Here is a 15,762-nt window from a genome sequence, read left to right on the forward strand (position 1 = left end):
AAAAAATTTTGAATATGTGAGCTCGAAAATCATAACAATAGATCGAAGCTTAGTTATGAGGAGAGGAGAATAAGATGTTGAAAACCTTTAGATTTATTTTAATTTTTGTAAACCACCCGTTTTAATTGATAGATAATCTTTTGTTCCTGATTCTCTATCCCTCGCCTTGTCTCCCACTTAATTTTTAACGATTGTCCTTCCATGTCAGTAGACTTAACAATAACGGAGTTAAGTAAATATAATTAGTTAAAAGATGAACTAATATTAAATCTCATACATATATATCATGATACAGATGTAGTACCCCAAACTAGATCCATCTTTCATGTTAAATGAACTCAAATGATGAACCAAATTCAGTCGTCTTCATCGCATCTACTACAATGAGCTCTTTGATATCTCCTAAGAGTTGGTTGAACAACTTTTAAAATATGGCAGCACTACTTTTTTTAATCAGCCACACCCAGATCTCTATCGCTGTCTTCATCACCAATGTGACGACGTTCAAGGATCTCCAGAGCTCGTTTTGTTAGACTGTGATGAACTCAGACAGTTGCAAAACAAACTAATGTTTTTGGTTTCTAATTCTAATGGCGAGAATACACCCACTTGTGTTTGGCTTTGTTGGTAACAGGTTTGATTGTTTTGGGCCTTTTGATTTTTGATTACTTAAAAGGAGAAGAGCATTGCGGGAGGAAAGAAGATTGATGAACTTCTTTGATCTGAGTTTCATGTTCACCCCTATTATTATAATTATTCAATATTGTATTCAACTTTATTATTCTTACTATAAAATTTCTTAATTACATAACTATGTTAAGTACATGGAAAGTTGGGTGATGTGGATGACATGTGTTAAAACATCAATGGGGGACATGGAAAGAGACATAGAATTGGGGATAGAGGATTTTGAACCCGTTTTAATTTTCTTTATTTCAAAATTTTTGTTTTTAATTAAAAAGATAAATCCATGTAATTGGAATTGACTGATGAGGTGGTAATGCCACATCATTTTGTAATTGATTTTGGTATAAATATTTTGTGTCTTAAGCACTGAATGAAACTTTATTTCCTTTCTACTTTCCTAACTATCTTACTAAAACTCAACAACGAACTTGTGGCATGTGTTATTCAATAATTTTGTAGTTTTGCATAGAAATGGTCTCTGTCCACGACTATGAAGTGAAACATTTGATCATAGATAGACAATCACGTTTTGAGATTGAAAAATGAGGTGATCATATTTAGGATTTGATTCACAAGAAAAGTTTCTTTTGTCATTTCACAATTGAGAAATGAGGCGAGCATATTGATATTTCACAATTGATAAAATCATATTTGTATTTTTATTTTGATCACTTGATGTATAAACGTTAATTTTACCATTTATATTTAACAAAGAAGTCGACATAAGTATCAAAGTATCACATAAAATCTAACTTCAGATATCAAAGTGTCTTATTTGAAACAGTAGGTACCAAATTGTCTAATTGGCCATACTTCAAGTGTCATAGGAGAAATGTACCTAAAAATTTATTCTAGAGTCATACAACCATAATATGAATCTATGCTCGGCCGCTCGCTCTCCCTCTTTTGGAAGAGATAATCAGAATAAACAAAATGTAGAGACACAAATTTAGATCCAAATCCAATTGACCTATAGTTTAAGAAGAAATAAAACCTGCAATATGAAAAGAATTGGTTGTCTTCCTACGTACGATTCTCATTTTTAGGTGCAATATTTAAATCTCAAAAATGGATTTTTTGGGTTTGACATTGGATACTGAGGCAGTTGCATGGTCAATGTGATTTGACTGACCACTTTTTGGAGATGTGAAGAGATGGATGACGTGCGGTAGGTTGAGTATTATTAGAAGGGGTAAAAAATGGAATAGTGGTAATCAACTAATCTTTTATTCTATCTCTTATTTACTGTTTTGTTACTATTTCATCCTTATATTTCAGATTTTGTTTTTGAGTTTTTTCTCTGTCAAGTTACAATTTTATCTCTCATGATAATACATACATACATATAGTTGTGATTAATAATTTTGGGCAATTTAAAAATGTAACTATTTGACTTTTCTTCTGGTTTTATTAATAGAAGATTAATATAATATGATAATTAATATTGATGTATATTACCTATGCAATAACAAATAATTTTTTATTAGTCATTTAATATAATTTTATTTTTAACCAACAACGAAATTCAAGACTATACTCGCATCTCGAGTCTATTGGTTTGAATCACAACATGCATGCACTAAAACTCTAAATTTTGATAATGGAACCAAATTGTAACCAAATTCAAACCATATATCTTTGATTCATGTCTGATTTGTCTTGTGTTCAATGTGGTATTTTTCGGGTTTTATTTAATAGAAAAAAAAAGAACACAATTTGTTTCCATAATTTCTTCTTTTTCTTCTGTTTTGTTATTTAAAACGATCAAACTAGCGCTCGGGCCCAGAGGCACACAGCTAAAACAACAAACACAGAACTCAAAGAGTGTGTTTTAACTAGTGTTGTGTTTCAGAATCTCAGAGGGACAGAACACAATGCCTTCTCTGAGACCCACTTCAGTTCCAATTCTCGTATCTCTCTTCTTCTTATTCCTCTCTTCATGTTCCCATGTCTTCCTCCACTCAACTCTCGCCGACGGCGTCACTCCCGAGGAGGCCAAGCAGCTGAGGGACGAGGTAACCCATCTAAAGAACTATAATCCAATCAATTATGATTTTCTTTCAATTTGATATTGCTTAATTTCACTGCCCTATTACTGTAAGTGATCTGACATTTGGGTTCTCTGTAGTCTCAGCTTGATTTGGTAGTTGTAAAGTTGTACAATTTGTACTGATTGGAATGAATTTTAGAGCTTTTGGGTTCTGGGAACCTCATTCTAGAACATGAATTTCAGTTTTTGTATAAGATAGGAGAGATTTTGTCAATTTGGATCATTGACTGCTTAGTATAATGTAGAAAGGTTTGACGTTTAGTAAAATTATTATTATTATATAGTAGATTTTAGTAAAAATTTGATAAATTTTCAATCTTTCGGATATGTGGAGGCAATGCTTCTGGGATTGGGCATGTTCTGGATGTTATGTCGAAATAGAGTTCTGGTTTTCTATAAAGTTTAAATATTATCAATTGGTTTATGTTTCCCTAGGATTATAGTATAGTTCTGTATTGAAATAAGCTCTATCAGAAAGGAAAGAGCTTTATGTGTTGTAGAAACAAGATGGTATTGTCTCAAAGTGAATGTAAGATTGGTGTTTAATGTCAAGGGTTGAGATTGTAGATGAATTTCTCTATCGGAACTCTCTTTTTTGGAGAATGTAGAAGTTAGAAATGTAGTAATGCAGGGCAGGGGCTGATAGGTTCTGCCCTTTTGGCTAAACTAGGACAATAACACTAGGAAGCATAGAACTCAACAAGAAACAACCAAAAACATAGAGATTTAAGCTGTAAGACTAGGGTAGGAATGATATATTTGAGTTATGGGGCCAAAAAACTCCATTTTCTATTAGATAATATCAAAAGCAAGCTGATTACAAAGACTGAAAACACCCTAATATACTAGTTAAGAAATGTAATGGTAATCCTAATGAAAACAGAAACAAATGATAATAAAGACCTAAAACTGCAAGAAAACATAAAGACCCAAAACAGCAATGAAAGACAATAAACTCCTAATTTAAGCTAGCAATTTCAGTTCTTTTTGGATGCTCCTGCATCATGTAGGTTGCCTTTATTGTGACAGTTAAGGATAGTAGCTTTAATGTTTATTTGCATGAGTATCTATGATAGTTTTGAATTTTTTATAGAGTTATCCTACCTTTTCTTCTTATGATCTGGTTCTTGAATAACTTGGCATAATATACTTTTCATTCTAGGTCAGGGAAATGTTCTATCATGCATTTAATGGGTACATGGACCATGCTTTTCCACTCGATGAATTAAAGCCTCTTTCTTGTGGGGGTGAAGATAGCCTTGGTGGATATGCCCTAACTTTGGTAATTTACATCACATTATCTTTTTCCAATTATTTATTTTGTATTACTGCTATTTTCTTCTTTATTTATATTTTCTTACGCAGTGCGTCTGCCATTTTGTTGCCACAGATAGACGCTTTGGACACACTAGCTTTACTTGGTGATCGAGACCGCTTTGCTGCCTCTGTTGAATGGATTAGTAAAAACCTTCAGTTTGACATAGTAAGTATATTATTTATCTATCTTATTCACTCCTTGCATCTCTCTCTCTCCCCCTCTCCCTCTCTTATTAATTGTTTCACAAATAATTGCTGTCTCAAATTTTAGATTTTGATGTTGCCTTTTCCCGTTCATGCTTGAACACATTGAAATTTTTTAACTTTATGTATTTATTTATTTATTAGTCTTTGCCTCTTTAAATATTGACCTAATGTTTTGTTTGGGGGAAGATATCTCACTAGTTCATAAGATAGTAGCTATTATTATGATATTTATCCACCCACTTATGATTGGATGGAGTTAATGCTATATATGTTACTTTATTTGTAATGACTACCTTCATCCGTCTAACTCTGATTCTTTTGATTGTTGCAGAATAAGACAGTATCTGTTTTTGAAACTACCATTCGAGTACTTGGGGGTTTGCTCTCTGCACACCTTATAGCAAGCGATTATGCTACGGTAACAGTCAGTTATATTTCTCATATGTTATAATTCCATATTAAAATTTGATGCCATGAAATAACAGGGGACCATGCCCATATACATATACTTGTGTGTGTTTGTGTGTGCCATAAAAAAGAGGATGGGTCAGTTTTAATGAAGGGTGTATATATATCAACTGTGTAACAATAAAATCTTTTTAATTTTCTCTTGTTCTTTATTGTTATTAGTTAGGTTGAGTGTGGTATAGAAACATAGATTTAAGTTAATTTCAAGGCCAAATTTGAATCATCCCTACACACTTCTGTTGCAGGGCATGCGAATTCCAACGTATGACAACCAGTTACTGAACTTAGCTGAGGATCTAGGCCGACGGTTGTTGCCTGCATTCGACACTCCTTCAGGTGCACTTGACTTAATAGATTACCCCTTGTTGTTTAATGCACACAAAAGTCTATGCAAGATCTTTCTGGTTGAACCCTCATCATTGAACATTATTTATCAGTTGCAATGCTGATGACTTTGGGTACCTGATGACCATATATTGGCAGATTATGCTGGGTAGATATTATGATTTTCTTTATGTTATTCACTGGTCACGTTTTCCTCTGTGTTGTATGTGTTTTTTGTTAATGTAAAGTTTGATTCCTTTATGTGTAGAACGTATCTTTTTTAATCAATCTTTTCATGCAGGAATTCCTTTTGGATCTGTCAATTTGAGGCATGGAGTTGATGAACATGAAAGCAAGGCAAGCTTTCTGCATTTTCTCTGTTATGTTCAACTTTCTTGATTCTTTGTTATGCTCCAAGTCCTGACACGTATAATGACAATGAACGAGTAAATATTCCTGTTCAAGCTAAGGCTTAGTATAGGTGTAAAAACCCACCCAATCTGCAGTTAATTTTTATCATATCAGGACTAATAATTATTTCTCAGCTTGCTGAAAATCTGAAATTTTGATCTGATTTTGTTTAGATTACATCAACAGCTGGTGGGGGGACTTTGACTTTGGAATTTGGAGTGCTTAGCCGCTTGACAAATGATCCCAGTAAGTAGTAGCTGTTCTTCCTTCACACCATTGATTTATCCTATATTTTGGTGGGACTCCCGTCTTCTATTTGTCTTCTTAAAGTGCATGTTCTTGTGCTTTACCAATAGGTTAAGATGTACTTCGCAGCCTTTTACGGCCAAAACTTATGTCGAAGCCAAATTGATATGTTAAAAGTATATTTAAATGGTTCTTATTCAGTATTGAAGCTGTAACTGCGGCCTTTATTCCTTCATAATTTTTATGTAGGGAAGCTACCAAAATGAGGATATCCCACCTAATTTTTCTCTTCCTGTTCCCTTGCACTTTTTTTGCCCTTTCATTTCTGTTTCTAGTTCTGGAACGGGAAGTTTATCTATTTCCATCTTAATGGAATTTCAGTATTTGAACAAGTTACCAAGAATGCAGTGCGTGGACTTTGGGCTCGGCGTTCAAAGCTCAATTTAGTTGGTGCCCATATTAATGTTTTTACAGGTGAATGGACACAGAAGGTAACATTTCTTCTAACAACATAATTACACTGAGAAGCATGTATGGGTTGGCAGATTTAATATGAGAATAAATAACAATCTCCACATAACTCCTGTCAACATTAATGCACGAATTGTGAATACTAAGCCAAAAAATTCCACGTATGAGTCACTATTTTCCAGTTTAAACAATCCTTTGGAATGATTAACTGGTTCACTATTTTTTGTATTTATGTGAGTTTCAGCAGTACTTTTGGAAGTATTTGGTCATGTAATGTGTATTACATAGTAAGTAGAAGATTAGTTTGATTGCTTGTTTTAGACACTCACCTGTTTAGATTGTCAATTTTAATTCAACATGAGTTTCATTTCTGAAGGTTACTCAAATCTTCCAGAGCTTTAAAAGCTGAGCCTAATAACAAATGTTAATTATCGTGATATCTGGGGACATAATGGCAGGGTAATTTCTTCTTAAGAAAGTATCCTCACAATAATGGCATTTTGCTGCACCTCAATATTTTGCTGCACTTTATTTTTGAATGATACTATTCAAGCTTCTCTATTCATTGATCAGCTGTGCTATGCCATCAAATAATTTAGTCTCTGTCATCAGAGATTCCATTAGGCAATTTTGGTGACATGTCATATGATTATACACTGATCACACTTCCATGATCACAGAGTGCACCTCAAACTATTGGTTACTCTGTTAAAGTGGGACTATAAATCTGGCTGTCATGCAGGTTTCTCACTATCCCATTTAGCTATCCTAGCATGTGCACCAAATTACACTGAGAAGTTAATTTATCACCTAACTAGCACTTGATCTGCTGCTAATAGGATAAACTAGTGGTTTTTTCTTTCCACCTTTTTATGATTTATGTTTGTAGTCTCGTAGGGTTTTATCGATCCGATTTCCTTGTATTCTTACATTTCTTTGCTGTTTTGCAGGATGCTGGAATAGGAACTAGTATTGATTCTTTCTATGAGTATCTTCTAAAGGTGTGTAACATGCTGAAAACAAAAATGCATGTATATATATCTAACATCAGTTGTAACATAAATGCCTCAAATATAATTTCTCATGTTTGGAATAGCAGTATCAGGTTCTTATGGTCACCAACTCAATTATATGTTTGTGTCATGACTGATGGCAAAAGCCCCTTGAAATAAATTCTGTCAGGAATAGGTAACTAGTGGTAAAAAGTGCTTGGAGTATTCAGGGAGCCTTTTGAGGTTTAGCATGACATTAAGTAAAGTTATCGGCTAGATTGTTGGAAAACAGCATACTTGTGAGTTGTTGTGACAGTAATATTGTTTTATGGTCTTGTGACAAAGGTCGTTTGTTTCCTAAAAAGAAGACTGGCTCCTAACAAAATTTAAGAAGCAACTGCTAGCCTTTGTTGTTGTATGCGATTTGTATTAGTTAATTATCGTAGACTAGCTTTCATTCTCAATTTTCTGTTCTTTGATGATCTTTTAAGTTAATTAGCTTAAAGTTTTAGTGGCACTTTAATTTTTGGTGTAGCTCATATTGGCATTATGTCTTTAGATTTTGGGGATTTGTATTTATGTTAGCAAAAAGAACTAGTCAAAAACTGCTAGTTTCTAGATTTTCATATATCCAGTGCATTTCTCTGATTTTATGATACTTCATGACAAATATAACTCGTGCAGGCTTCATGTCTTGTTTAAATAACGACATTGTTCTGTAAACTGTAAAAGATAGTATCTCTGTTGCCAGCCTAAATGTTTTCCCATCAGATCTGTATATACATTGATATAAGAAAGGTGGTTTAAATACAAATATTCTTGTTTACTGTTAGTATTACCGTTTCAGGCTTATCTATTATTCGGAGATGAGGAATATCTGTACATATTTCAGGAAGCTTATGCTGCTGCTATGCGATATCTTTTCAATGATCCTTGGTAAATTCTGAAACTAGTCTACACTGTATACTGTATACATACATTCCCTTTAACTTAAGAGCACTTCAAATTACTTGTGTAGGTATGTAGAGGTAAATATGGATTCTGCTGCTGTTGTGTGGCCATTGTTTAACAGTTTACAAGCATTTTGGCCGGGACTTCAGGTTTGTAAGATGTGATCAATATTGAGATATAAAATGCATACGATTTACAATATATAATCAAGAGATGTTCATAAATTTCAGTGAGATTGATTACTACATCTTTTGGAAGGTTTTAGCCGGAGATATAGATCCTGCAATTCGGACTCATACTGCCTTCTTTAGTGTGTGGAAAAGATATGGTTTCACTCCAGAAGGTTTCAATCTTGCTACATTTGATGTTCAGGTACCATAATAACTTTCTCTAACCCTTGATTTGATCTACTTTTAATTGTATGATTAGCTTACATATACAACTTTTTCAACCCAGATCATATTAAAGTTTAAGCCTACCGTATCAATTGCATTATTTTCTTTGTACATTTATTTGTAGCATGGACAAAGAAGTTATCCACTGCGTCCAGAGTTAATGGAGAGCACATATTGGCTCTATAAAGCTACTAGAGATCCCAAGTAAGCTAATAATTTGTGGCTCTTTCTAAGTTGTGTACTCAGTGTGATATTAATGGCATATGTAAAATCCACGTTTCTTCTACCTAAAGACTTAATACCTTCTAGAATAGTGCATTTTACATATTTCATGTATTTCATTGTAGGTATCTTGATGCAGGACGTGACATGGTTTCCAGTTTGCAGCACAGTGCACGGTGCTCCTGCGGATATTGTCATATCTCAGATGTTGAGTTTCATAAGCAGGAAGATCATATGGAGAGTTTTTTTCTAGCGGAAACAGTAAGAATTTGTTCATCAACTATCCTGTCTTCATCTTGGTTCTTAATACAGTTTTGAAGATTTTCAATCGACACATTTGAATTTACCTTCTCTTTCTAGTTAATACTATGTTATTTCATTATAATTGACAGTAAAACCCAAATTCTTTTGGTTAAAATTTCCATTATGATAGTAAATTTCCAAAAGTGTTTTATATCTGTCAAATCTTATATATGAACTTATGAAGATTGGAGGGATATGAATCATATAACTAAGGTGATGAACACGTTTACAGAAAGCATATCTGTATTAGTTTTTCATGCTTTTCCTCAGCAATCTACGGAATTGATAAACCTTAGAATCTTTTGATGAATCATTTTAATGTTTCTCAAAGATCAATATGTAAGATACTAAACTAACCTATTAAGATTTTAAGATGGACTTGAGAATGGTAGTTCTCATTTCCCTAAATATGGCAAGGTAGTATCGGGGGTTGATTTCTTAACTTCTTTATCTCTACCAATATTGTACACGTTCCTATGGTTCCATTGTGTTCCATTGTGTTCATTTATCTATTTTCTTTCCTCTTCCATCACATGCTATTAACAACATGCAACTTAATTAGGTAAAATATTTGTGGCTACTCTTTGATTTGGCCGCTGGGCCTGATAATATTGTTGATAATGGACCGTACAAGTAAGTCTTTTCTACTCCTACTGCAATGCCTGAGTTACCATCAAAGACTAAAGAGTAGACTTATCTTTTTTCTGTATGTTGTGAAAATTCCTCTTCATACAGGTACATCTTTAGTACTGAAGGCCACCTATTGCCTGCAACCCCTGAAATATCTTTGGTGCGGGAACATTGCTCATATTTTGGGGCTTATTGTAATACTAGCAACATTAGACAGGATGGATCAGATGGTGCTACAAATCCTCAAATTAACCTGTATGGAAGGGTTGGCACTGCATTACCATCTAACTCCCGTTATTCTGATTCAACTCCCGTATCAGGATTAATAAAAGTGAGAATTGCATACCATTATTATTGTTGAACCTTTATGCAAGTGTATTAATTTGTATTTCATTTTAGTTGGCAAACTAAAAGCTACCCTAAAACATGGTGCTATTACATGCCAGATTGAATGATTTGAAAGAATTGAAGTTTCCATAAGCTTAAGCATTATGAAAGTATCACTTTCTGGAAACCATTTAAAAATTTGTTCTGTCTGCAGGGGATTTGCCCAGGACTGACTCATGGGCAAAAGTTTGGTATATCATATATATTACCAAGCCACAGGCATCATCAGGATAACTCTGGGAACCAAGGAGAACAAACTAATTCTGAGAGTCATTCAATAGTGGTTGTCCAAAGCCAAAATTCTGATAGCTCATCGTCAGAGAATAAGAACTACCATGAAAAGTTGGTGGAATCGAGTGAGTATGAACGAGCTAGTGATCCAGCTAAGCTGTATCTGCATCTATAAAGTGTCTAGTCCAGCATGTCAAACTGATTCGTCTGAAAAGTCAGGTGAAACTTGAAGCTTGGAACCATGAGATTCTCAGCTCCGGGCCTGTAAATTATGCGGCAATTGTTACAGATCTAGCAAGTAGCTTTAGAGTGGTAATATAAACAGGAGGACTGAGGTTTTACTGGTGATTGCGATGCTGGTATTCTTTCCCCCAAGGCCTGTACAGCATCGTCTGTGAAGCTCCATGTAAGTTTGGCATAGTTAGCATAATTATATACACCATTGTTTTTTCTTGATAGGTCTCAAGAGGTTTGATTATAATATGGGGTCATCAGCTTATAGATGGATGGGTTACTAGAATAGTCACATATTCTTGTAGATTAGATTCCAAATTAATCATTGTTTTACAAAGGTGCCAGACATTTTTACTTGTTGACCTTGAACGACAGAAATATTTACTTTCACAATTGTATTCAAAGTACAATACAAAGGCTGAATTTAGCTGATCTTACAGTTAACTTGTGACTTTCTGTAATACTGTTGTCTATGATTTTGATAGGTCAAGCTGTCCAAAGATAAGCTAGTAATTTATGTGTGCCTGGTTATTTAGGACAGACGCTGGGTCCTTTTACTGTGGGATCATATAGAGATGACAGATATTCTCAAAGTATTTGGCATTCTCTAATCTCAAAATTATTTTCTGAACTTTTCAATCAATCAATTTACCAATTCATTATGGTGGTCAGAAGACTCGACTCAAAATATTATCGTTTTCTGAAGTGTTCGTGATTGATAATGAATCTCATTGGTTTGTATTCTGTAGTAAAATACAAAACCAAACCAACATTGTCATCTCATACATGTCATATGAATGCTTTCATCAAACTTTACTCATCAAGGCTAAGAATGAACTTCTTACTTCCTAGGTTAGATTATAACAAACTTATTTTTACCCACCAATCTCATGAATGTAGAGATTTTTTCAACTCGTGAAACAAATTATGATATATCAAGAGTTCATCGGCAAATTTTAACACCGACCTTTTAGAAACACTTTAGTTGTTCGTGCATAACAAATTTGAGGTTTTCATGGCCAAAGTTTTCTTCTCTTGTATGGTGCCGGCTAGCTAGTCGATCTATTACAACTAATTCCAACTGAAGTACTTCTCTGATTTCTTAACTGGTTCTCTCGCCGTCATCATTCAACAATACTATCCATCCATGTTTTTGAGCTTTGACCCTAACTGGTTCTCTGATTTCTTAACATCGATATTATGAAAATCGCAATTATGAGTCGCAACAGACATACAATATAAAAAAAGGGTTAATTCCTCCTATGGTACCTGAAGTATGACTACTTTGACAATTTGGTACCTGATGTATGATAATGGACAATTTGGTACCTGAAGTTCTCATTTGTAAGCCATTTTGGTACCTCTATCAATTTTGATACCTCTATCAATTTTGATCTTATTTTAGGGGTATTTTCGTCATTCTAGCCCTAAACTCATTAAATTCACATTTTTCTTTATTTCTTCCTATAATTGTGGCCTCTATGGAGATAATTAAATTGATATATCTACTCCACTTAGCATCTACTTCGCATATATCAAAAATATTTTTTTTTCTTGATATACTTATTGTATCCTAATTATTTTTTGCAAAAGAAATAAATTGTCTTTATGCAATTATAATTTTTTTATTAAATTATATATTTTAAATTATTTATAATTAAAATTAATTTAGATTGATAGCTACATTATGAAAAATTATGTACGTAAATCATCACATATACTAAGTGGATGAGTTATCAAAATTTTAGTAATAATTTAGAGGCAATTTGAAGGTATTATGAAAAAATAAAGTAAAGTAGAGATAAGAAGACGGAAATAACCCTGAAAATATGGTCAAAATTGGCATAAGTACCAAAATGGCGTAAATTTCATAACTTTAGGTACCAAATTGTCCGTTTTCATACATTAGGTACCAAATTGTCCAAGTAGCCAAACATCAGGTACCATAAGAGGAATTTATCCTATAAAAAAAACTATTCGAACCAGTTAAAAGATAGTTTTAGAGTTTCTTTAAAAATGACTTTCTTATTAAATTGCGTCTAACATAAACAAAGAACACATAACAGTCAGATGCTTCCCATTTTTATTATGAACAAGTTTGACACAGAATATAATTAGTTACAAAGTCCCAAATATTTTCTATTCTTTTGTTAAGATCTTCAGACATGATGAGAAAAAAACTTGTTCATTTTAATTTATTCAAGCACCGACTGACATGTTTTGTAGGATAGATTTACAGACAGCCATATCTTAAATTTCCAGAAAATATGATTCCATTTTGCAAACATAAATCTAAAAAGATGGATCATGTGAAGAAGTGCGTATGAATATTGAATAATAATGAAATTTTAAAGCCGAAAGTAGTTGGATTAGTTGAGTGTGTGGAGCTTCAATACTAAACAAATTAACAGGTTTCCATGTGGTCGAGAACTGTAATCCTAAAACGCTTAACCTTTAAACATGATCTGTATCTTATGTCTGACAGAAATTGATCAACCTTGGATAGAAATCTGCAGATCAAAGTTAAAGATTGATCAACTTTCTATTTATATATTCAACAATATTTATGTTACTGAGAAACAAAACTTGATATATATCATATATTTCCATTTATACAATCTAATTGGAGCCAAAATCTCTCAGTATGCAGTTTTGGTTTGACTTCATCAGATTGAAACAACAGGAAAGCATCACAGATGCGCAAATTTAACCCACAACAAATCTTTGCTGCCAAACTAATGTAACATTCACTATACATTCTCGCTTCTTCGCTATAATCCCTTGTACGTTACACCACCAAAGAAAACCAGTCAGTGATGAGAAACTGAGAACCGGATATGTATCTTCTTCGAAAACCCGAGCTGTGAGATTTTCGATCTCTCCCCCTGAGTGATGTATATATCTCTTTCATAGTTATCTTTCTCCTGCTCTTACGGGTTGCCCTGGGGCTTTGGGGCTCATACAGCACACCCCAAGCCTCTAGCTTCTGATCCTTTCATGATTCTCAACTTCTTACAAGATGACATGAACATTCTGCAATAAATAAAAGTTGAGAACTTGTAAGTATATAGATTTAGACAATTAACTAATGTAGAAAGATCGAAAACACGTAGTTGGTATAGAACACATCAAAAATATATGAACAAATTAACGAAGAGAGAAAGATAACTTACTCCCATGGAACATCTCCAACTAGCATCCAGTCACCGTCTTTGTCTTCGTAAGTAGGCACATAATCCGATCCTTTGTAGCCCTCCCTCTCGGAGTATTGGCCAACAGTGAACTTAAACATGGATTCAAGAGCCTTTAGCAGATCTGGGTAGCCTTTGTAAACCCTCAGATCAATCTTTCTGAGGTAAGGTGCCCCATCCATGCTCACTTTCACATAAATCCCAGGAGTCTCAGCCTCACTAATCTTACTGGCCTGAAGGAAGTTCTTCCTGTAAGATCTGACTGGTGGCCACCCAACTATCTGTGCCCTGCAAGTTCAACACATCAAAGTTTATGAGCATGATATTCATGTCAAGTCAGATATATATCACTACTTTCCCAAAACATTACAAAGTTGAACATGCACTTACTTCGCAGGAAGAGCAGTTGTCTTTTCAGCATCATCAGTACTTCCCTGGGATGCAATCTCTTCTTCACTTTTCTCAGGCAAGGCTCTCTTCTTGTTTAAAGTACTGGGAACCGGCACTGCTTGATCTTCACATGCATCTGAGCCCGGCAACCCCAGTCTCAGCTCAGTTGCCTTGAGGTTGAGGTTAAGATCAGTCTCATATCCCTTGCTTTCCATTTCTTCCCAACAATCAGATCAAAACCCTAGCAAACCAGTTAGTTAACTAAATTCTTTGATGGCCAAGTTCTTCTCTTTGGTTCAGGCAATGCTTGAGCTTTGGACAAGTTTGAGAAATGTGTTTTGAGGTGTGGGGAAGGTGGTGCATTATATAGAATGATGATTAAAGGAGAGAGGAGTAGAGATGTGAAAGGCTATTGTTAATTTCAAAACTGCATGAATTATGGACAAAGGAAAGCAAAGCTTGTCGGTAGCAATAGCAGCACCTTTGAGGGAGTGTCCCTGCACTTGGGGGACACAACTGGGACAAGCTCAAGCCTCCCCCCATGCAAAGACTCAAGACTCGGAGTGACGGTCAAGATGGGGTTCTGGGGGGGTTGTGGAGATGACATGAGGGCCGTTGATTACAAGGTAGAGAGTTAGGGAAGCATCTTCATGTGGAAAGGTCCACACGGATGTTGGATTTGAACAATATGTGAGCATTTCCATCGCCATGTGAGATTGTGAGATGTGAGGAGAAACTCTTCATGATAGATCGTGTACAAGCATTTCAGATTTTCAGACTTCAGGGAAGTATTGCCATGTGTTCACTGGAGATATGGCTGACCACTAATATCTTGCCACGATCGGCCTAAGATATATAGATGATTAAGCGATATTATTAAGAGTGTGTAGAGTTTAAGATTTATGGTATGGTGATTTAGTGTGATGACATAAATCGTTTGTAATTGTCAGATATCTAACTTCGAGCAATTAATTACCATTTTGTTTTTGCGTTTTTATTTTGAAGTAACGGCCATCCAGCTGCATTCAAGCCTTGATTAACAAAAGGATGACATGAAGAGACTTAATGCATGTATTCACCAAATTACAAATCATATCAACGTACAGTACGTACCTCCTGAGAGATAATAACAAGCTAGAGACTCAGCTAGAAACATGTATCAACTAATCTTTGTGTTAGTAAACATCTAAGGATTGCACTAGAAGGGTTTTCTTTGTAATCATATTCAGTTTGTTTCATATAAAAAAAAACTTCTTAGTTTAGTCTGCGAAATATTCCTGGTCCAAAAATGTAGCCCGGCCATTTCCTTAATGATCATTAAGGAACCATGATCAATACCATGTCGGAGCGATTAAATTTTCCGCATTTTGGAAATGTCCACGAAGAATAACAGATTTTTCTCCTGCGCTGGTCCTGTGGGAATTAACTTCCATGTATTATTGGTTTTGGTAGCAATGAATTAGAAGGATGAACTGATAGAAACATGCTGTCATAGAATCCACATAAGTTAGCTGAAATTTGTGGCATATAACCAACGAACCTGGCTTATTTCAGCACTTCATACTTTTATGGCCTTCTCCCTAGCTACGCTAGTTTGGCCGGCCACAAGTTCCACAACCTTTGTTCACTAATTAATCCAATTCATTAAAAGAGAA

At 34.5% G+C, this 15,762-nt stretch overlaps 2 protein-coding genes across 2 annotated transcripts; one reads left to right on the forward strand and one right to left on the reverse strand.

The window, feature by feature from the left end:
• Window positions 1-2,451: 2,451 nt before the first annotated feature.
• Window positions 2,452-10,881, forward strand: LOC126789999 (alpha-mannosidase I MNS4). Its single transcript, XM_050516125.1, has 17 exons — window positions 2,452-2,702; window positions 3,900-4,019; window positions 4,128-4,220; window positions 4,593-4,679; window positions 4,975-5,065; window positions 5,355-5,410; window positions 5,638-5,710; window positions 6,092-6,201; window positions 7,132-7,182; window positions 8,021-8,109; window positions 8,192-8,273; window positions 8,383-8,496; window positions 8,644-8,723; window positions 8,867-9,002; window positions 9,607-9,677; window positions 9,780-10,005; window positions 10,216-10,881. Exons 1-17 carry the CDS (start codon window positions 2,562-2,564, stop codon window positions 10,465-10,467), a joined length of 1,872 nt encoding a protein of 623 aa, XP_050372082.1. The 5' UTR covers window positions 2,452-2,561; the 3' UTR covers window positions 10,468-10,881.
• Window positions 10,882-13,037: 2,156 nt separating this feature from the next.
• On the reverse strand, window positions 13,038-14,449 carry LOC126790021 (auxin-responsive protein IAA4). The gene is made up of 3 exons (XM_050516145.1): window positions 14,108-14,449; window positions 13,700-14,005; window positions 13,038-13,559 (listed from the first exon to the last, which is right to left on the reverse strand). Exons 1-3 carry the CDS (start codon window positions 14,320-14,322, stop codon window positions 13,484-13,486), a joined length of 597 nt encoding a protein of 198 aa, XP_050372102.1. The 5' UTR covers window positions 14,323-14,449; the 3' UTR covers window positions 13,038-13,483.
• Window positions 14,450-15,762: the final 1,313 nt, after the last annotated feature.

The sequence above is a fragment of the Argentina anserina genome, chromosome 4, assembly GCF_933775445.1.
Source record: "Argentina anserina chromosome 4, drPotAnse1.1, whole genome shotgun sequence".
Taxonomy (NCBI): domain Eukaryota; kingdom Viridiplantae; phylum Streptophyta; class Magnoliopsida; order Rosales; family Rosaceae; genus Argentina; species Argentina anserina.

Bases quoted from the DNA above. Each gene is read 5' to 3' on its own strand.
- LOC126789999 (XM_050516125.1), top strand. From the start codon at position 2,562: ATGCCTTCTCTGAGACCCACTTCAGTTCCAATTCTCGTATCTCTCTTC. The intron at 8,110-8,191 runs GTAAATTCTGAA...TTACTTGTGTAG, and splicing joins TATCTTTTCAATGATCCTTG to GTATGTAGAGGTAAATATGG. The intron at 8,274-8,382 runs GTTTGTAAGATG...ATCTTTTGGAAG, and splicing joins CATTTTGGCCGGGACTTCAG to GTTTTAGCCGGAGATATAGA.
- LOC126790021 (XM_050516145.1), bottom strand. From the start codon at position 14,322: ATGGAAAGCAAGGGATATGAGACTGATCTTAACCTCAACCTCAAGGCA. The intron at 14,006-14,107 runs GTAAGTGCATGT...TTGAACTTGCAG, and splicing joins ACAACTGCTCTTCCTGCGAA to GGCACAGATAGTTGGGTGGC. The intron at 13,560-13,699 runs GTAAGTTATCTT...TATTTATTGCAG, and splicing joins GTTGGAGATGTTCCATGGGA to AATGTTCATGTCATCTTGTA.